Raw genomic sequence first — 23230 nt, forward strand, 5'->3', positions numbered from 1 at the left:
TGCTTGAACATAATTCTACGCTGGGTGACCTCTCGAGCACTTACAAGCTGCTTGAAAATAATTCTATGTTGGGTGACCTTTTGAGGAGTTACAAGCTACTTGAAAATAATTCTATGCTGGGGTGACCTCCCGAGAACTTACAAGCTGCTTGAGAAATAATTCTATGTTGGGCAACCTCTCGATGACTTACAAGCTGATTTGCGGGATAGTCTTCACTCTTACAAGCTGCTTAAAATAATTTTATGTCGGGTAACCTCCCGAGGACTTATAAGCTGCTTGAAAATAATTCTATGCTGGGTGACCTCCTGAGGACTTACAAGCTGCTTGAAAAATAATTCTATGTCGGGCGACCTCCCAATGACTTACAAGCTGATTTGTGTGATAGTCTCCACTCTTAGAAGTTGCTTAAAATAATTTTATGTCGGGTAACCTCCTGTGGACTTACAAGCTGCTTGAAAATAACTCTATATTGGGTGACCTCCCGAGGACTTACAAGCTGCTTGAAAAATAATTCTATATTGGGTGACCTCCCGGTGTGCTTGAAAATAATTTTATGTTGAGTGGCATCTCGATAACTTGTAAGTTGCTTGAAAATAATTCTATGTAGGGTGACCTCTCGATAATATGCTAAAAGAGCTCGTGTTGGTCAGTAGACACTGTTACCTTTGATTATTATTATTATTATTATTATTATTATTATTATTTGGTCTAATTTATTGAAGTCCACGTGGATAATCTGAAATCCAATATAAGCACAACGGAAGCGAGTTCCGGATAAAACATAGAGCGCGTGTGTCACAATCCCCAAGAAAGGTGTCTGTAATCTGTATCGTTTTTAACTCCGAGTGCTTCCTTTTGTATGGTCTCAAACTCAGATGGCTGCTTCTCTCCAGATAGGAATCGGCCCCTCCGTTTCCTCCCACCACTTCTCCGCCATGGCCGCCCTCTCCAATGCTCTTCCTCCGCCTCCTCATCGCCTCATCCTCCTCCGCTCTCCTTCCTCTCGTCGCCGCTCCTCCTTCCGCTCTCCTCCTTCTCGTCCTCTTCTTCGCCCTCGCGCCTCTTCCGATGACATCTCCACCTCTCCAGGTTCCCTCCATTTTTGCTTCTCTCTGTCTCTATCTCTATCTCTATCTCTATCTCTATCTCTATCTCTGTTAATGTATGTATTTATGCCGTGTTTTTAAGCGTGTAACTGTGTTTTCATCTGTTGAATTGGATGTGTGACTGTGTTTAGGGGTCCAGCTGAAGGTTTGTGAGGCTTCTCTAGACTTTTCGTTGTTTTGAGGAAATTCGAGATTGGAAATTGATTTTGATGTTGATGTTTCCTATGTGAAATCCTACGATTTTTCTTGCGTTTTGGATATATAATCAATGCGCATGTTTTTATTAGCGTAGTCTTTGAACTTTTATCTTTTGGAGGTTGTGCGTTTTTGTAAAGTCTGCTGCAGTAAAGCTTTGTGATTTGAATATCTCGTCTTCATTTCTGTCATTTTGATGGGAATCGAGTTACAGCTTGTTCTAGTACTCGAATATGACGTTGAAACAACGAGAATTTTAATTCATCAAGTGTAAATTGTTAATTTATTAATTTAAAAAGTTTTTTTTGAATCTTTTGTTTGCACAACATTTTCAAGAAATATCCATTGACATCGACATTTTATCGAAATTTCTATAAAAATATTGAGACCTCAACATTTTAAATCTTGTAAGGTTTTTTAGCACTTTAATTTCGATGTTTAATTTTTCTGATCTAAAATCCATGGTCTCCATTTTCCACGTGACTACGATTTTTCTTACTTTTTCTAGTTTTCTAATGTACGGAAATATAATCATTNAGATGCCATGCCAGGATCACACAATTATGCAATTCATTAACTCACAATTTCACCAACCTTGATAATAATAACTCACTAGGGCCGGATCATTTCACTTTGGCGTTTTATCAAGATAACTTTGATTGTGAGGGAGGACCTGGGAAATGTTTTCAGTGAGTTTAACCAGGGATGAAATTATAGACACTGCTATGAATGAGATTTATGTTTGTCTGATCCCAAAAAAGAAAAGCTTTCAAAGTCGAATACTATTGAGAGAGACTCAGGAAAGTGCTCCCAAGTACTAATTTGAACGGCCAAAGAGCTTTTACTGTGGGTAGGCAAATTTTAGAATAAGTTTTGATTGCAAGTGAAGCCATTGAGGATTATAGAGTGAGGAAGAAAGAAGGGGCAATTATGAATGTAGATTTTGAGAAACACGTGGGCTGGGGCTTCCCGGATAGAGTTTTGTGCAAAAAAAGTTTTTGGTTTAAATGGAGAGCATGGAGTTAGAATGTGTTTGGTCAGCTAACGTCACCATATTGGTCAGTGGCAAACCAAGGGGTAAAATCTTTGCAGAGAGTCTTAGACAAGGTGATCTTATTTCGCCCTTTCTGTTTCATCTGGTGTTGGACGTTCTTAGCAGATTAGTGTATGCTGGTGTGGAGAAAGGTGTGGTGGAGGGCTTTCTGGTGGGTTATGATGGAGTTCAGTTGTTGCGTCATCAATTTGCTGACGACACTTTCTTTTTCTATTATGAAAAGGAGAACTCCTTTAGGAATCTTAATGAATTTTTGTTTTTCTTTCAACCTATATTGGGTTTAAGAATAAATCAATGGAAAAACACCATTTTTGAAGTAAGTGTGAGCCTGCAAAGTTAAGCTATTGGGCCTCTTTGGTGGGTGCGAAGTTAGTCAGTTTCCTGTTGCTTATCGGTCTTTCTCTCGGTGATAATCTAAGATCTATGTGTTTTTGGATTTTGGTGGTGGAGAAAATTCAGAAAAGGTTGTTGTTGTGGAAAAAAGGTTTTCTTCTACCAAAAGGGAAGATTGGCCTTAATTCAGTTGGTGTTGAGTGGAATCCTGTTATACTTCCTTTCCTTATTTAACATCTCCGTAATATCAAGTGTTGTTTGATGTTTGAGGAGGTGCTCTTCAACCCTTCTTTCCATAACAGAGAGGATTCTTTAGCAGCCTTGCTTTTTTGCCATGTTGTGGGGTGTTTGGTTTGAGAGGAACTTTAGAATTTTTTGTGGGGTGGATTTTTTTTTGGATTTGATTAGGATTAATTCCTTTTTTATGAGTATTTATAAATAAATATTTTTGTAATTATCAGCTTAGCCTTGTTCTTTTGGACTAGGACTCCTTTTTGAAACTGGGCATGAGGGTGTTTGTTTTCTTGGGGTTGTTTTTGTATGCCATTGTATATTTTTTCATCAATCTCAATGAAAGCTTGGTTTCTTATAAATAAAATAAAAAAAAGTAGAAACGTGATTCTTTACACGATTTTGAACTAATAATAGGCATTTCTCCCGTTGCACCTCATGATCAATATGTCCTCTTGTTCCTTGGACAATATCTAAGCTGATGTATGTAATGTAGTTGGATAAGTTCTTTCCAAGCTGAAATGAGCTGTTGTTCTAGAAATAATTGTTGTCATTTATTTTATTTATCCCAACGTTTCTAGTCGAGGTGCACACAAGCTAACTCTGATACTCACATATGTCAAGGTTATTTCACTCATCCCAACATTTCATTTAGCTTTCCTCTTCATAGTTGTAATGTAGACATTGTGGTTGTAATTTATTTGGTTAACATATAAACTTAATGACCACATATGATGTTGCAATTCTATATACTTTTTTGGTTGACATTGTTTTACTTTGCAAGGTTTTCTTCTATCGTTTTGCATGATATAGTTACCTTCATGGAAAGAAAAAAATTTGGTTTCTAATATGTGGAAATGCTAGGTATTAGTTTTTATTTATTTACATTTATATGTGTAAGAAGTTGCAATTTTGATCTGTATTTGCATAAGATAATGAGAATGATCATGTGTTCTTTATAACAGGAATTGAGAATCTGGTAATCATAGGTTCTGGTCCTGCTGGACATACTGCAGCCATATATGCAGCTCGGGCAAATTTAAAACCTGTAGTGTTTGAGGGTTTCCAAGCAGGTGGTGTTCCCGGAGGACAGTTAATGACTACTACAGAAGTGGAGAATTTTCCTGGGTTTCCTGATGGAATTACTGGTCCAGATCTGATGGATAGGTAAAGTAATATGAAGTATGGGAAATTCTTTGGTTCTTCTTGCTTTCTACACAATGGAAGAGACATTTAGTACGGATCTATGGGAAGAGATTTTATTGGTTATAATCTTGGTATTATATTGGACAGGATGCGGAAGCAAGCTGAGCGATGGGGAGCTGAATTATTTCAGGAAGATGTGGAGTCTATTGATTTGAAGAATAGACCATTTACTGTACAAAGTAGTGAACGCAAGGTAATGGATTATTTTCTATCGAAATGTATGAATAAACTCTGGATTCTTGACTTCCTCTTCAAGAGTCTTTATGTTTATGTAGAATCATCAGTTCATACCGTGCTAGTACTTTTCCCAAAGATTTTTTTTTTTGTTACCTAAGAATCAAAGAATAATTTGGACTTCAGCCTTTTCCTTATTTTGATGCATTTCATTAATTATTTCATGTTTATGCCTATAAGCAATTCAGTTAATCCGTGTTGGTGTTTAAAAAATACACGTTGCTTTTCTTCCTGATTTTCTTCTTTGGCTTTTCCTCCTCAAATGTTCCAGGTTAAGTGCCATAGTATAATATATGCAACGGGAGCGACAGCAAGACGACTTAGGTTACCTCGTGAAGATGAATTTTGGAGTAGGGGAATTAGTGCTTGTGCAATTTGTGATGGAGCATCACCCTTGTTTAAAGGGCAAGTACTTGCTGTTGTTGGAGGAGGTGATACAGCAACAGAGGAAGCCTTGTACCTGACTAAATATGCTCGTCATGTTCATTTACTTGTGCGCAAGGATCAACTCAGGGCTTCTAAAGCAATGCAAGATAGGTATGCATTCAATATTTTGGCAATGAATCATTTTTATTTTGTAGTAGTTGGTTAGATATCTTGTAAATACCATGTACTTTTAGGGTAAGAATGTCTCATCTTTCGACCTTTGCTGTGTGTCTGTTTTTTGAAATAGGAATATAATAACGTGTTTCTGGGAAGAGAAACCTTTTGTTTGGAAACTATTATGGGGTTTCCTGCTATCTACTTTATGCTAGTGAATTGTAGTGACTGCTGACTTTAAAGTTTAAACTATCCAAATTGGCTTACCAACTTCTATGGCCTGTGTCGTGTTATATCCTTTTAATAAATATTTGTTGTCTTAAAAATTTAGGTATGAATTACAAGTTTAGTTTTTCAACTTTCAAATGTGTTTATTTAGTCTCTAAAATTTTAAAATTTTTTAATCGCTTTTTGAACTTTTTGTGTCTTATTATTAACCCTCGACCTATTTTAAAATTTCAAATTTTCTTTAATTCATGGATATGTTAGACACAAAATTTAAAATTTAAGGTCCTATCAAACAAATTAACGACAGAAAAAAGGATTGATCAAATTCTATTGAGTCTGACTCATAGTGATCATTTATCAAATATATAACTAATAGATTGGTTAATTTTTTAAAAATTTAATATGACACGAACTCGTTAAACACAAAATTAAAAGGAAGGACCTATTAGGTACTTTTAGAGCTTGATCTATTAGATGCAAACTTGTCTAATGTCTGTACTTTTAGTTTAATCAAAATTCAAAAGCAAGCTTATTCCTATATTTGGAGGACGACATCATTTTCTTTTTCTGAAAGGAAAGGAAACAAAACTTTTCATTAATTCTAAATACAAGCTCTACAAAGGAGAAATAGCAAAAAAAAGAAACAAAAAAGAGGTAATAAATAATGTAACCCAATACAAAACAGAATGATCAAGTAAAAATGAAAACTTCCCAATTGAAGCAAATATCTTGAAGAGAAAATGCTTGAAAATGGTTGGATAGAGAAGAACAACGGGATGCTTTAAGCTTGGCCGTCTCAAAACATGCCAACCAATTTCTTTCCTTATTTTAAAAAATCCTCAGATTCTGCTCCCATCGAAGTTTGGGGATAACAGCTATAGAAGCATTGACCCACAAAAGATAAGGTCTAGAAGGAAGGCAAGGCACGGAGAGTAGGTGAGTAGAATTGCTCTTAGAGTTGTTGTGGAAAACCTATTGAATTCTGAATGTATCAAAAAACTTGTACCAGCAAGATAAGGCAAAAGAACAATTAGAGAATAAGTGATTAATGTTTCTGAGTCCGAGCAACATAGAGGACACCAAGAAAGCAATAAAGTAGTTGAATGGATCTTCAGTTGTAATACTTCCGAGGAATTCAAACAACTGTTATAATCCATATTAGATATTAATCCTCCTAGGACATTTGGATTTCCATAATGGAATAAAGTAGACAATGACATGTTTGTTATTTGCAGAACTGGTTTGTATTGTTTTCTTTTATTTCTTCTATATGTTCATTTGGCGATATCGAAACAATCTATCATGTGCATTAGAATAGGTGACTTTTTGAGTTATGGGAAATCCTACAGTACGGCCTATTAAGTGATTGGATATGCGAGAAGAAGGAAATCAAAACTTCAATTTACCAATCTAGTGTAGAGCCTTTTGAGAATAGTGGAAGACTTGAAAACTCGGTAGGCTGGATAAATTTTAGAGTGTCTTTAAAACGTAATTTTTCATTCCTCTTCACAGTTGTATAACAGTAATTTCCTGCTAATCTAGGTTCATTGTTCTATATAAATTATGCTCGTAATAGTCTCGCCTTGTACCTGGCTCTACAGCCTTTTGTACTGACTCCCAACTGTCTCTAGGTTTACTAATAAACAATTTGTATGTGAGTTTTCAACTCCCTGAATGTTTGTTTAACAGGTTGATTATCACGAATGTTTCAGAGTGTTCAACTGTCCAAATGTTACCTTGCACTTTAACACGGAAGCTGTGGACATTGTTAGCAATACAAAAGGGCAAATGTCTGGCATTTTAGTTCGAAAAGTTGATTCTGGGGAAGAATCAGTGCTTGAGGCAAAGGGTTTATTTTATGGAATAGGTCATTCACCAAACAGCCAGTTATTGAAAGGCCAGGTTGAGCTAGATAGCTCTGGGTATGTGTTAGTGCAGGATGGTACTGCGAAAACTTCTGTCGAAGGTGTATTTGCCGCTGGAGATGTGCAGGTATTTTCCTTCTGAAAGTGCATTCTTGATTATTGCTATCGCTCATACCAGTGCAGGTTCTTTAAGACTCTTGTTTGCATCAGAATTGTCTCCCGAGGCACATTATATGGGTATTTTCATGTTTATTACAGTTAAAACAGATGTAGCCTACCAAGCATGATAGTCGAAGTAAAAGTTCAATTTATTTTGAACGTGAAACGGACTATTCATTGAAAAATGGAAGGAAACAAGAGAAGTTTAACCTTTTCACAAAGTAGAATTAATTCTTTTCAGTTTTGAGACCCACATATAACTCTTGCTTTCATAAACTATGTGGATTTTTCATTCTATATCTGATCAATTCACCATTTCTGCAATTAAAGCAATATGGCTTATGACATAGTCTTTTAGGAGAATGAATGTCCCACTTTTCTTATGTTTCCAGGGTAACTCGTAACTTCTCCAGGTAGTAGATTTGCATGCTCTTGGAAAATATTAGTTTTAGCATCTTTCCATCTTAATGTATTATGGTGTGCATCAACTTCTGATGTTTGTAAATCAACTAAATCAAGGAACTATGTTGGCAAATTGAGCATGTCCACATGGTGTGATCATGATGTGACATAGAGGCACAAAAACTGTTCTCTAGTCAAATTCATTATCTAATTTCTATCAATCTTTTTTTCTTGGAAAAATGAGATTGACATGATTTGTATCATCTTTTGATTTTGTTTCTTTGTAATTTCTCAGGATCATGAATGGAGGCAAGCTATTACAGCTGCTGGATCTGGATGCATTGCTGCTTTATCAGTTGAGCGCTATCTTGTGAGCGAGAATCTTCTTATTGAGTTCCACCAGGTATTGAAACCCTATTGCAGTTGGTTGGTTGGTTGACTGATTTCTTCTCAGCCAGTGGGATACCACAGATTCAAATTACTGATTTTTTCTCTTTTGGAGTAAGAATTACTGAGTTATGTTGAAGAGAATTGGGAATTTATTTTGTTTGATTTAAAGTCCAACCTCAGGTTCTTTCAGCATTTTCAACCATAATATTTGTTTGTTGAGATTTGAGTGACTTAACAAATGACAAAGTCCTGTTCTTGTTTTTGTGCATATTGAGCAACTCATTTTGTGCTTCAGGTCTACCACAAGTAGTGTATTGACCCTAAAGTAATCCTTTATGTATTTGCTTTTGCAGCCCCAAACTGAAGAGGTTAAGAAGGAACCGACAGGCCGGGATGTTCAAGAAGGTTTTGATATCACACTTACAAAGCATAAAGGCCAGGTATGTATTGTTCTCATTATGTTTCAAGTTTTGTGATATATCATTTTATTCTTCTACAGTTGAGGCTTTCAAAATGTTATTTGTCATTAACTAATTTTTTTTTTTAATATCTCCTACATTTCTGCTCCACAGTATGCTCTTCGGAAACTATACCATGAAAGCCCCAGGCTTATATGTGTACTATATACGTCACCAACGTGTGGCCCATGTAGGACTCTGAAGCCAATTCTCAGCAAGGTAGAAAATGTCAAGTTGTTCATTGGCTTAAGTGTAGGATCAATCCATCTAGCTCGCATTATTATTTCAGTGACTGTTACAGAAAATGTTGAATTTGTTCATTTTTGTGCTGTAGGATCAATTCAAATACATAAATTTTCTGGTTGTCAGGATATGATCATCTACATAATTTCACAATTTCACGTTCTAAGATAATCGATGTTGTAGGATCATGCGATTGTTACATGAGATTGGTCAAGGTGGGCATAAGCGAGCCTGAATACATTTAGATGTCAGAGAAGAAAGAGAGAGAGACATTGATGATCTTGCTTTTAAGAATGTTAAGTGTAGTTTGTTTCCACGAAATTTAAAAATTTTGAGATTACACATGAGAAGCTTGTGGTTATAGGTAAAAATCTTCCCATAAAGTTGAAGAAGCTTGTTTAAAAATCTTCTTCATTGAACAGTGTCACGGCTATGTTGGTTAGCGTGGTTTTAAAATTTTGAAAAATGGACAATGTTTGTGATAGGATAATTTTGGTCGGTTTTTCTTTAATATTTCTTAGTATCTTTCTTTGTACTTAAATTTAAAGCAATAGGTTGAATGAGCAGCTATTTAATGAAAAGAGCTGATTACATATCTAATAGAAATAAACAAAATAGGTCTGTAATGAGTTTATTGGTGTATATGTGCAGTTGATAAACTGCTGATTATTCATTTTGACATTCTTGACGACAGATTACACTGTTATCTGTTATATTCTTCTGATGATGTTGTTAATGAAGAACATTGATGCTTATTAGCCTTCTGACTGTAATCTTCCAGGTGATAGATGAATTTGATCAAAATGTTCATTTTGTTGAAATTGATATTGAGGAAGACCAAGAAATAGCAGAAGCAGCTGGGATTATGGGTACTCCATGCGTGCAGTTCTTCAAAAATAAGGAGATGATCAGGTCTGTTCTGCATTTTATTTTATATCATATTTGATGCATAAATGCACCCACTTTACGATGAGCTCCACGTGGATTTACATTGCTTTTCTCATGATCATTTCTGACTTTAGAATGAAATCTTATTTGCTGCCACTTTTAGATTCTAGTGCCCTAGAATTTATTGTCCACACTCCTTCATGTCTATTTATCGTGCCTATTCACACTGCAATGAATATATACTTCATCTTTGTTCATCCTCTTGATGTTAGACATCTCTGTTTCTTTTGGTTTAGATTTTCACTTCTTGAATTTGACATCTTAAGCCTAGTTTTCGAATTAGGAATCTGGTTAGATCTCAAAAACATATTTTGAAAGTAGATTACGAATAAAAATATTAATAAAGAAAAACATAAATTAAGTGATCTTATGAAATAGGAAACCGAACAGAAGTCTATCCGATACCCCTTTGATTGGTTGAATTAAAAGTAAGTTTATAAACACTACTTCAATGTACGTTTTTTATATTTAGTTTTAAAAAATGATTCAAAATCTAAAAAAGTATAAACACAACAATTTTTAACAAGATCTCAACTTCTTAGTGATATTATGGAAAGATACAAAAAATTTCAAAGGAAACAAACTCGTAGAAGGAAAAAAAATGAAAAATCAAAATGCTAACGAGTGATAATGAAAGCCTCTCAAATCATTACAACTAAAATTAGTAGAGTTTGAAATTTTTTTTGTTTTTTAGCTAAGAATTCAAAGATATTTAAATATATAATACACCAAAGAAATTATGAGGCAAGAATAATTTATAAGAACAGAAAATAAAAAACAAAATCAATATCAAATGGGGCCTAAATGGTTTTAAAAACAAGGTTCTATCTAATACATTCGCAACTTTGTTTGTGGGATTCAAGAACATTAGAACAAAAGGAGAGGGAATTTCTATACTCATGTATGGCTTGTAAATGTTAGAAATTTTTGATGGTGGGCTTGGCATGGAAATTTTTCTGGTGTAGCTCTCACCAATATTCTGTTTAATGGTTCTCTTATGTAGGAATATCTCTGGAGTCAAAATGAAGAGCGAGTACAGAGAGTTTATTGAGTCAAACATATGAGGTTGCCATTGATCTTCTGCCTTCAATTTTGTTTCATTTGTACTTAATAAGCCAAGTGGAAAAATGCTTTAAAAGTTTTACCTTGTAGATTTTCAATACAGATTTGAGAAAAAAAAAAAAAAAAAAAAAAAAAAAAAAAAAAAAAAAAATGCAAAACTTCTCATCTGCAGAACAAGCATTCATTTGAGGGGATGACTCCTTCCTGTGGTTCGTCCTCAAATTCCTTGGTTGTAGTTTCTGGATGAAAAAGGTTCGATTCCTTCCATAATACGTCATAATTTTATTCTTCGTTTGATGATGACTATGATGAAAAAGGTTCGAGTCTTATATACATCTTTGTTCTTTCTTTTCTAAGAAGTAAAAATTTCACTCGATAACAAAGAAGGATTTAAGTTTTTCAAGTTTCATTTATTTGTTGATACTTGACAAGGCTTGAGTGTGAATAGAAATATCGTATTTTCGAGAAGGATTTGGAGTTGACCACATTAAAAAAAACTAAATAGTGTGAATAAAGAAATCATTTTACTCTCGTGGTACTAGATTTTTTTCGGAGGAGAATAATGAGTATAGTGCTGTAGGGATGGATAAGTAAAGTTTTAAAGCGTCTTTGGTAGGTTTTATTTCTGTACGTCTTTATATTCTTGAGAAAGTTCGGGTTTTCGTACATAAAAATAAAAAAGAACTAAATTATAAGTTTAGTCAAAGCATATTTGTGTCTTTAATTCTTCCATGTTGATGAATTCTTAAACTTTTAATTTTGTATCAAATCAAGTCGAAAATCATTCTATGAATGGTTAGGAGTGTATTTGTTTCGTTTCGTGATTTAAACAAGTATAGATCGGATAAGATTGAGTTTATGTAATTTGTGTTTTGGTTATCTAAAGAAGCAGGTACAGAGAAAATGAGTTTGTGCAATGTGTTTGATTTATGAAGGTTAGTGTATAGTATAGAATAGATAATGAATTGTTTGTAAGCTCGACTTCATGGAATCAACAAACCTATTGTTAGGAATAAGCAAATTCACTCATCATCGATTTGATTATTTAATTTTAGGGAGAGAGTCCGAATTTTAAAATGCAATTTTAAAACGCGTCTACTTGAGAGACATTTTCACACCCTTATAAAGAACTCTTACAAGGTATGTTTCGTTCATCTCTCTATTCGATATGAGATTTCACATATTCATTCTTACGGTACGCTTGACAAGTGATGAACTTCACTTTGAGTGTCACAATCGCACTTTTGTGATAGCGGGACGACGATTGTGTGACACTTGTTCTAACCAAGCAAACAAGTCAATCGAGAGAAATTCGAATGTTTGTTCGAGCCTCGAGTCACATTGCGAGAAAAAGTTTAGAAAACGTGAGCGAGGAATTACATTTGAAATCGATTTGAAGAATCGAAGAAAGTAACGTTATATGACTATAAGCAAATAAAGAAAAACTACGACTTAAATAATATATAACTCAGGGTAGGAAATAGAGACAACTAGTCATATCCTCCTATAATACATATTGGGGCATTATTGCCTTAGCGGGTGTAGAAATGGTTTATGTGAATGGTCATACACCTTCGTATTAACCCAACGTGAGATGGTAAATGTCTAATCTAGGATGAAAGCATGTAAAAGGGGCTTGGAATGAGCATGCAACCACGGACAACACGTCTTGGACAAGCAAGATCGGGACATCTACTATTTAGCCATAGGCAACATGCCTTGCACAAGCATAACCATGACATCCTACCCCACTCAATTGGTTGACGTCTCTGTCAACCAACTCTTTACAACTCAGTGTTGTAGATTGAGGCTAACAACTGATTTTAGTGTTGTGGAGTCTCTTCCAATCTGTAAGAAACTGTTGAAAACTACTTCTTGGTTCGTTGACTCTTGGCGTCCTCTCAGTTGAAGTTTCTCTTGATTCCTTTGCTTGGAGATTTTTCTACCTTGTGTGAGGTCATGTCGCCTCTTTGTGCTTGACGTCTTTTAGGTCGGGAGAGTAACGTTTCATGTTTCTAACGTGGACAACACGACTAGTCCGCATCCATGGGAGCAATTGGATCCTATATGATGTCTTCTTGATCTTGTGGATAACTTCGACTAGTCCATAGTATTTTCGCACAACTCTTTGACTCTTGTTGCTTTGATCTCAAAGTTGATCTGACCTCAATTTGATCAGAACTCTCCCTCCTTGAAAATATCGTGGTCGACGCTTCTAACCGACCCTTCTTTTCCTTTGTCTAGATGGTACGTCTATGCGACCATGTGTTGTTTTAGAGGTTTATCTTTGTCTCCCTTCTTCTGTGGAGGTGTTGGCTTGGTGTCTCTCCCAGCCCTTGGGTGATCACTAACCATAATATTTCTGGGTCTAATGAACCCAAATGTTAGTAAGTCATTTAGCTGCTTTTAGAATTCAACTAGCTCGAGTTGAATCGTATGACATTCATTCATGGCAGGCGATTTTGCCCCTGATATAACATCAACCTCGCTATTTATCTGCCTAGGTGGAGATAAATATTTTGTCTAACTTTCTTATCTCGTGTTGCGGTGTTTCTGAATTAATCGCGAGGCTTTTGTTGGGGTTGGCTCGTTTGAACTTCCCTCTTCCAATACGATAATGGCAGCTAGCGTAGATTCATCATGACTTAGATCCTTTCTCAACTGCAGTGTTGACATCATTTTCACCCCTCCTGGTTGGCGGCTGTTTGTCTAGATAATTGCTGGGTTTGACTTTGTTACTACAAACTTTTTGCTAGGGGCATGGGAATGACTTTGTATTCTAGTAGGAAGTCCATCCCTAACACGATGTCGAAGTTGTCCATCTTGACTATCACAAAGTCGGTTCGTCCAATCCAAGTCCCCATCTTGATGGGAGTTCTCTTTGCAACTTCTAAGACAGGTAAAGCTGTTGAATTGACAACCTTCATCTTTCTTGCGTTTTGATGTTAAAGAATATTCAAACGTTTTGCTTCAATCTCTGTCATGAAGCAGTGGGTGGCTTCAGAGTCAATGATAGTGTTTCTAGATGTTCTATGATTTACCTAGATCTCAACATGCATAAGATTGTGTTCCATTGGCTCTTCTGTCTCTTTCACTCTCTTCTAAAGAGCAGACAAGTACTTTACGCCCTCATGCGGGGTGTCCAATAGTCCTAGCTAACAGTATTTTTGTTTCTACGTCTCGTGCTAGTTTTTGAATTAATTTCGATTTTTTCTTAGAAGGCGCATAGTGATGCCTTCAACTTTTTTTTAATAAATTTAAAAATATATTTACTGTTAGTACTATATTTAAAAAATACTCACCTCGATCAATATAGAGACGAAAACAGTCTATCAACATTGATTATTTTAATGTTAATTTAAAAATTTTATGAGTATTTTTTAAATGTGATATTAACGGTAAAAGTATTTTTGAATTTTTAAAAATTTTTAAACGTGTTTTCTTTTATAAACAAAATTATGGGTATTAATAAAACTTTTAAAAATTCAAGTTTTTTTTTTTTTTTTCTTCAAGTTAAAAGAGTAATTTTAAAACAAATTACCATAGTTAATTACACGTTAATTTCATGTTATAAAAAATGTGTCTTCATCACTTGGGTAATTAATACTAAATCTAGATACCAACACGAACCTATATTGTTCAAACGATAATTGACACGTGTACACATTTATTGGAGATTACATATAATAAATTTTATTTGACTTTTAGAATGTTATTAGACAACGTTCTTAGTCTGTTAATGTAACAACCTAACTTCATTGCTAGTCAATATTGTCCGCTTTTGCCAGTCAGCCTCACGGTTTTAAAACGCGTTTACTAGGGAGAAATTTCCATTTCCACACTCTTGTAAAAAATGTTTTGTTCCTCTCTTCAACCGATGTGAGATTTCATTCTTAAGATCTCACATCAATTGGAGAGGGGAACGAAACATTCAGATCTCAAAATCAATACTGTAATTAAGCAATCGTATCTTTCGAATATTCATTTCCAATTTCCAATCAACAACAGGGAGATCTATAGGACATACACGAACACATACTTCACAAGCAATGCATTTATCAAATTCAAAATGGATTCGCCCGTAATTTTTCGTAAGGATATTGAATAGTTACAGGAAAACGATTTGCATGGGAAATATAAATCTCTCCCTAGTAAATGCGTTTTAAAACCGTGAGGCTGATGGTGATACGTAACGAGCTGAAGTGGATAATATCTACTAGTGGTGGACTTGGGGCATTACAATAGCGAGGACGCTGAGTCCCAAGGGGGGTGAATTGTGAGATCCCACATCGGTTGGAGAGGGAAACGAACCATTCGATGTGGAAACCTCTCTCTAGTAGACGTGGTTAAAACCATAAGGCTGACAACAATGTGTAATAGGCCGAAGCGGATAATATCTACTAGCGGTGAACTTTGGCCGTTACATACACGCTATGAAAACACATTTGCATTAAGGATTAACTTAAGTTCAACGAAACATAACGTGCAATTTTTGGACCGATAATTTATACCTCTAAAGACGTCAAACCTGCGAGATTCAAATGGGTATTTGTAAGTGAATTTTTGTCACGTCAAAGCTTTGTCAATTCACTTAAACGTGTTGTTTATTTTCAAGACCCTCCCATTCTGTGCTTAACAACGGGAAGTAACACGTTACCATCAACTTATACACGAACATCTAACGATTATATTTATTTGATCCTTAAACTTTAAGAAATTCCCGATTACAAACCTAATCAACATTATCGACGACGCAACATCGACCCGACACATCCAATACATGGTCTAATCTGTAGCCTTCATTTCCCATCTTGATGTACCAAAAATTGTTCATGTACAAGCCAAAAGAATCAAAAATAAAGGGAAGAAAAATCACTGCTCAGATATTGATTACAATAGCTGTAACAATTTTCATTGAAAGTAACAAGTTTCTCAGATCAATATAAACTGTGGTGACTGTGGACAATTCAATGTAGTAAGGCTCTACCTCTCCGATCCCGATGAACAAGAACGCCGAAAGCAAAACCCGAACAGGAACCGAGTCGGTTACAGACCAAAATGATGGGAGAGAGTTCATCATTGCGAAAATCGCGTCTCCTTCCATGTCTACTTAGCTGCCTGCTGTGTCATTGCTCGTGCCTTCAACCGATCGTTTCCTGTTTTGTCGACCATCCAACGACAACCTAAGGAAAATCTTCGATTATGTGACTTAACCATAAGTTTGGAATAAAAAGTTCCCATTAGACGAGATTTGCGAATAAATGACTTAACGAAAAGATTTAGAAGAGTGTTCGGCTCACGAGTTAGGCTCTTATAATATGGAGTTAAGAAGTCGAGTCTACGTTCTATACATAGGTTTACTTTTCTTAAGCCATGGCTCGTTAGTCCTATAGACTATATGACATATTTAAGGTGCATTTAGCTCAAGAGCGCCTTGGACTAACAAACCGACGTTACATAAACTCGAGAAGAGAAATCATGAACCGACAATTTAGGCACACGAACCTAAGTTTCTAAAACATATTCCTTTATATGATCCAAACATATATTACACAAGTTTCGCTAACTCGAGAATTTAGAAGCACAAACTTTCTAAAACCATGTTCTTTATCGTTTTTAACATATTTGGTTTCTAAGTCATTTACGTTTATCTATCTATACATAACCCTAAACCCTAAAACTTCCCAGTAAATGTGAGATCCCACGTCGGTTGGAGAGGGGAACAAAGTATTACTTATAAGAGTGTTGGAAACCTCTCCCTAACAGACGTGTTTTAAAACATTGAGGGGAAGCCCAGATGAGAAAGCCCAGACAGGACAGTATCTGCTAGCGGTGGGCTTGGACTGTTAGAAATGGTATCAGAGTCAGGCACCAGGTGGTGTGCCAACAAGAACGCTGGCCCCTAAGGGGGTGGATTGTGAGATCTCACATCGGTTGAAAAAGGGTACAAAGCATTCCTTATAAGGGTGTGGAAACCTCTGCCTAACAGACGCGTTTTAAAACATTGAGAGGAAGCCCAAAAGCAAAAGCCCAAAGAGGACAATATCTCTAACAATGGGCTTGGGCTGTTACAAATAGTATCAGAGCCAGACACCGGGCGGTGTGCCAACGAGGATGCTGGCCCCCGGTGAATTTGTGAGATCCCACAACAGTTGGAGAGGGGAACAATGCATTCCTTATAAGGGTGTGAAAAAACCTCTCCCTAACAGACACGTTTTAAAACATTGAGAGAAAGCCCAAAAGGGAAAGCCCAACGAGGATAATATCGGCTAACAGTGGGCTTGGGCTGTTACAAATAGTATCAGAGCCAGACACCGGGCGGTGTGCCAACGAGGATGCTGGGCCCCCGGTAAATTTGTGAGATCCCACACCAGTTGGAGAGGGAAACAAAGCATTCCTTATAAGAGTGTGGAAAAACCTCTCTCTAACAGACACGTTTTAAAACATTGAGGGGGAGACCAAAAGGTAAAGCCAAAAGAGGACAGTATCTGCTGGCAGGGCTTGAGCTATGACAGTAAACCTCAACGATACTAAATCTAATATTAACTAAATTGTATGTAGCTTACGTTGCTATATACTAAGGCTTGGGAGCTAAACCGTTACGAAATTGAAGGTATCGGGACTAAATCAAATGTGTTTTAACCTTTCGTTTCGTCTTTTCATCGGTTTGTTTCGGTGCAAATACACAAGTATTAGATGGAATCATTAATCTAAAGCTTACCCCAGATGCAAACTAGATAGAATAGAGTAAGAAATTTAAAGCTTACCCCAGATGCAAGGAAATTTCCGAGCAGTCATTTTCCTCGGCCTCAGTCTCGGCCTCAGTCTCGTTGGTAGAAGCGGTTTTCGAATCCGAAAAGTACGATCTCTGAAGCGGGCTCGACTCCAAAAGTGGTGTATTATTTCTCTGCTGAAACTCCTCAAGCTAAGGAAGATAAATATAAAACATTAGTGTCATTCGTTCAATCTCGGAAATCGAAGTTAAACTACGAGCCGAAAACTAGCCTGTTTTCGCAGTGTCTCGTTCTCGGAAATGACTACTTCCCCCTAAGAATGAACAAAATCAGATAGGAAATAGTTAGTAATCAATCACTAAGATCAAGAGAGAAAGTTAGTAACTTATAAGATTGTGTTCATACATGTTCATACAAGTGTAATGCAACAAGCATTTCAGTTCATCCATCAGTCTATATAAACTTACAAATTGTCCCACTACCGTTTTATTCGGCATTATCGAGCTACTTCCCATCGTTCCATACATCATAGTAGGTAATAGCCCAAGCCCACAGCTAGTAGATATTGTACGCTTTATCCCGTTTCGTATCACCGTCAGCCTCACAATTTTAACACGCGTCTGTTGGGGAGAGGTTTCCACACCCTTATAAGGAATGCTTCGTTCCCCTCTCCAACCAATGTGGGATCTCACAATCCACTCCCCTTGGGGGCTTAGCGTCCTCGCTAGCACATCGCTCAGTGTCTGGCTTTAATACCATTTGTAACAGCCCAAACACACCGCTAGCAGATATTGTCCATTTTGGCCTGTTATGTATCGTCCTCAACCTCACGGTTTTAAAACACGTCTACGAAGGAGAGGTTTCCACACCCTTAAAAGAAATGCTTCATTCCCCTCTCTAAGCAATGTGAGATCTCACAATCCACCCCCCTTGAGGCCTAGCGTCCTCGTTGGCACATCGCCTGGTGTCTAGCTCTGATACCATTTGTAACAGCCCAAACCCAAGTAGATATTGTCCGTTATCCCATTTCGTATCGCCGTCAGCCTCACAATTTTAAAACGTGTCTGTTAGAGAGAGGTTTCCACACCCTTATAAGGAATGCTTCGTTCCCCTCTCCAACCAATGTGGGATCTCACAATCCACTCCTCTTGAGGGCCTAGCGTCCTCGCTGGCACATCGTTCAGTGTCTGACTCTGATACCATTTGTAACAGCCAAAACCCACCGCTAGCAGATATTATCCGTTTTGGTTCATTACGTATCGTCATTAGCCTCACAGTTTTAAAACGCATCTACTAGGGAGAGATTTCCACACCTTTATAAGGAATGCTTCGTTCCCCTCTCCAACTAATGTGGGATCTCACAATCCACTCCTCTTGGGGGCCTAGTGTCCTCACTAGCACATCGCTCGGTGTCTGACTCTGATACCATTTGTAACAGCCCAAACCCACAGCTAGCAGATATTGTCCGCTTCCGCCCGTTACGTATCGCCGTCAACCTCACATTTTAAAACGCGTCTACTAGAGAGAGGTTTCCACACCCATACATAGAATGCTTCGTTTCCCTCTCCAACCGACGTGAGATCTCACAGTAATAAAGTTCCTATAAAAACAAGTCACAAACTCGACTTCCAAACCAAAATCTTCAATAGCTTACTTGTGATAATTCAACTTCTTTGGATTCTAAGAAACATATAACAAAAAGAAAATTTGAAAAAAGGGATAACTAAGTTACCTGCGACCTACACCTTTGGAGCTGCTCCAAAAGCAATGACTCCTAGGAAAGCAAAACATGTCTCAGCCAAGGCAAGCATACAAGTGTACTTAAATGAACATGTCTATTTGCAAGGTACCTTCTTGTCTTTGATCGATACGATCCCTTCCCGCAATTGATTTTCTAAGTTTTGTAGCTCTCTAAAGCTCAAACTATCCAGTTCTTGCCCTCTCATCTGCCTATAAAATCCAGGAAATGGGAAGCCACATAATAGCCTTTTTAAGTCATATTCTAGATTGTTAAGCAAATAAATTGGTAAAATGAACGGACATAGCTTGTAATAGCCCGAACCCACCGCTAAAAGACATTGTTCACTTTGGCTTGTTACGTATCGCCGTCAGTCTCACGGTTTTAAAACGTGTTTGTTAGGGAGAGGTTTCCACACCCTTATAAGGAATGTTTTGTTCTCCTCTCCAACTGATGTGGGATCTCACAATCCACCCCTCTTGGTAGCCCAATGTTGTCATTGACATACTACCCGATGTATGGCTCTGATACTATTTGTAACAGCTCAAACCCACCGCTAACAGATATTTGTCCGCTTTGGCCCGTTACGTATCGTCGTTAGCCTCACAGTTTTAAAATGCGTTTGTTAGGGAGAGGTTTCCACAGCCTTATAAGAAATGTTTCATTTTCCTCTCTAACTGATGTGGGATCTCAAAATCCACCCCATTAGTGGCCCAACGTTCTCGCTGCGATGTATGGCTCTGATACCATTTGTAACAGCTCAAACCCACCGCTAACAGATATTGTCCACTTTGGCCCGTTATGTATCGCCGTCAGCCTCACGGTTTTAAAACGCGTCGTTAGGGAGAGGTTTCCACAACCTTATAAGGAATGTTTTATTCTCCTCTCCAACCGATGTGGGATCTCACAGTCCACTCCCCTTGGTGGCCCAGCGTTCTCATTGGCACACTGCCCGATGTATGACTCTGATACCATTTGTAACAGCCCAAACCCACCACTAACAGATATTGTCCACTTTGGCCTATTACGTATCGTCGTCAGCCTCACGGTTTTAAAACGCGCCTATTAGGGAGAGGTTTCCACACCCTTATAAGAAATGCTTCATTCTTCTCTCCAACCGACGTGGGATCTCACATAACTTAAGAGACTCTTTCATTTCAGTATATCAACTAAGAACTCTTATGCGAGGTCCCTCGAGAAGAATAGCTGATAAACAAACAAGAAAACTGTCAACTTACATGTACGTTAACTTCAGCTTTACGAACTCGTCTTCGGATGACTTCGCATCAGAATCCGATGGTGGCAGCTATTTTTCAACAGAGAATTTCAGCATAAAAAAGACAAAGAGAAGAAAACATAGGCCATGAATGTAACGCATTTTACTTGTGTTGGATGGTCCAAAGTCTCTCTTGGAAAATCCAACTCCATGCCCTGTCCTCTGTACCTTGAAAGTGTATGTTCCATGCTTTAAAACATAAAGAGAAAGAACAGTTAATAATTTTCGAAGTGAGGAAAACAAAACATGTTTCTCATTCCAAGAAGACAGGAAGACAGAGAGACAAGACAGCCCCACATTTAAAAGAACATGTCTCCAATAACAAAGGACCAAATCTTACCTTTGTGTGGTTCATCACTGAGAAAAGAACGCTCACTAAAGACCAAAAGATTGAATAATAAAACCCTTCTATTCTTTAAGATAGCGATTCTCCAAAAAGCCCTCATACCAACGGAGATAGTATTCCTATGGAGCTCTCGAACAGCCTCCCCTTAATCGAGGCTCGACTCCTTTCTCTGGAGTCCTTGAACAAAGTACACCCTTTGTTCAACACTTGAGTCACTTTTGACTACTTCTTCGAGGCTCACAACTTCTTTGTTCGACAATTGGCTAAGTTTAAGGCATGACTCTAATACCATTTTAGAAATCACGAACCTCCACAATGGTATGATATTGTCCACTTTGAGCATAAACTCTCGTGGGTTTGCCTTGGGCTTCTCGGAAAGGCCTCATACCAATGGAGATAGTATTCCTCACTTATAAACCCATGATCATTCCCTAGCCAATGCGGGACTCTCTTCCAACAATCTTCGAACTCCCATATCGTTAAAATCCCAAAAAGTTTCTACTATTCAGTGATTAATTTACATGGGTAAATAATCAAACACTCAAAACCCTTTAAGAACATAATGAAGAACAAAAATCTGAAGAGACAAATCCAGTAAAACCCAGAAACATAAATGTTTGATTGTTCTTGTACCTAGTACTGGAGAATTCATAAAGTCTTCCAGTGCTGGAGAAGACAACAATGGCGACCTCAGCATCACAAAGAACCGACAATTCTTTGGCCTTTTTCATCAACCCATTTCGGCGTTTTGAGAATGTAACTTGTCGGCTGTTGATATTCTCAATCTTCTTGATCTCTACTCTGCCTCTTCCCATGTCGGATTTTGGTGTTTTCTATGATGTTGTTGCGGCAAACGGCAATGAAATTTGATTTGGGAAAAGAGGGAATAATTGGTTAAAAAAGAAAGGGCGTTGGTGTTGGAAGCTTGAAAATGAATTTGGAAATTTGGGTTTTTCTTATTTTCTTTGGAGTCCATGAAAGGTAAGTTCCACTAAAATTAGTATGCAAACATAAAGGGGTGCCGATTGCTATTTCTATACGTAGAATTTATCCAATATTGGCATCAACTCGCTGGTTTCTTTGGCCGCGTTTGGAGGGATCTTTTTAAATTTTTTTTTTTTTTTTTTACTTTTTTTTTTCTCCCGATTCAAACTTTTGACTTTTAACACAAACCCGTAATGTCTTAAACATCTATATATATATATATACACACATGTCGGTAAAAATAAGAATTTTTTTTTAATCACGATCCAACCTTTAATCTTTTAATCAATTGAGTCGTGCTTAGATTTGTAAGAACAAGTCTATTTTGTTCAAACATGTTAACATTAAGTTATATTCAAATTGGAAATAAAATTTAAACAAACGTGTAATGTCTTAAACATATATATATATATATACATGTCGGTAAGAATAATTTTTTTTTTTAATTACGATCGAACCTTTAACCTTTTAATCAATTGGGTCGTGCTTAGATTTGTAAGAACAAGTGTATTTAGTTCAAACGTGTTAACGTTGAGCTATGTTCAAATTGGAAATAAAATTTAGTATAATGTTTTAAACATTTATATATATAAACTCATGTCGGTAAGAATAAGATTTTTTTTTAATCACGATCCAACCTTTAATCTTTTAATCAATTGAGTCGTGCTTAGATTTGTAAGAACAAGTCTATTTTGTTCCAACATGTTAACATTGAGTTATATTCAAATTGGAAATAAAATTTAAACAAACTGTGTAATGTCTTAAATATATATATATATATATATATATATATATACATGTCGGTAAGAATAAATTTTTTTTTATAATTTTAATCGAACCTTTAACATTTTAATCAATTGGGTCGTGCTTAGATTTGTAAGAACAAGTGTATTTAGTTCAAACGTGTTAACATTGAGCTATGTTCAAATTGGAAATAAAATTTAGTGTAATGTCTTAAACATTTATATATATAAACTCATGTCGGTAAGAATAAGATTTTTTTTAATCGGTAACAACATATGTGACTGAACGATTGAACCCTTAACTTTTTAATCAATTGGGTCCTGCTTAGATTTGTAAGAACAGACTATTTAGTTCAAACGTGTTAACATTGAGCTACGTTCAAATTAGAAATAAAATTTAGACAAACGTGTTATGTCTTACACGTCTAGATATACTCAAATCTATAAGAACAATTCTTTTTCTTTTGTTATTATTGTTCTTTCAAATCGAATACGTATGAGCGATCAAACTTTTGACCTTTTAACCGATGATATGTATTTTAATCAATTGGGTTGTTACGTCTTACTGTAATTCTCCTAAAAAAAATTTTTTATCTAAATTAGAGACGTCACAACACAACATGCATGTCTAATTTAACGTATAAGGAACTTGAAATAAAATATTACAAATGAAGCTATGGAATTACACATTTAATTTAAAACAAGAAAATAGAAATAACACAGTCTCGAACAAAGAAAAAAAAAACAAAAAAATA

The 23230-nt window shown here is 36.5% G+C and overlaps 2 protein-coding genes across 2 annotated transcripts; one reads left to right on the forward strand and one right to left on the reverse strand.

Annotated features, from left to right (window-relative positions):
• Positions 1 to 842: 842 nt before the first annotated feature.
• LOC111804352 (NADPH-dependent thioredoxin reductase 3-like) lies at positions 843 to 10763 on the forward strand. Its single transcript, XM_023689115.1, has 10 exons — positions 843 to 1089; positions 3885 to 4086; positions 4213 to 4318; positions 4631 to 4896; positions 6840 to 7119; positions 7849 to 7956; positions 8297 to 8383; positions 8516 to 8620; positions 9426 to 9556; positions 10596 to 10763. The coding sequence occupies exons 1-10, from the start codon at positions 876 to 878 to the stop codon at positions 10654 to 10656; spliced, it is 1560 nt and encodes a 519-aa protein (XP_023544883.1). The 5' UTR covers positions 843 to 875; the 3' UTR covers positions 10657 to 10763.
• A 4737-nt stretch (positions 10764 to 15500) lies between these two features.
• On the reverse strand, positions 15501 to 21671 carry LOC111804356 (MADS-box transcription factor 23-like). Its single transcript, XM_023689122.1, has 8 exons — positions 21382 to 21671; positions 20510 to 20591; positions 20365 to 20432; positions 19239 to 19338; positions 19121 to 19162; positions 17660 to 17701; positions 17422 to 17579; positions 15501 to 15837 (listed from the first exon to the last, which is right to left on the reverse strand). Exons 1-8 carry the CDS (start codon positions 21561 to 21563, stop codon positions 15765 to 15767), a joined length of 747 nt encoding a protein of 248 aa, XP_023544890.1. The 5' UTR covers positions 21564 to 21671; the 3' UTR covers positions 15501 to 15764.
• Positions 21672 to 23230: the final 1559 nt, after the last annotated feature.

Source organism: Cucurbita pepo, chromosome LG10, assembly GCF_002806865.2.
Source record: "Cucurbita pepo subsp. pepo cultivar mu-cu-16 chromosome LG10, ASM280686v2, whole genome shotgun sequence".
Taxonomy (NCBI): domain Eukaryota; kingdom Viridiplantae; phylum Streptophyta; class Magnoliopsida; order Cucurbitales; family Cucurbitaceae; genus Cucurbita; species Cucurbita pepo.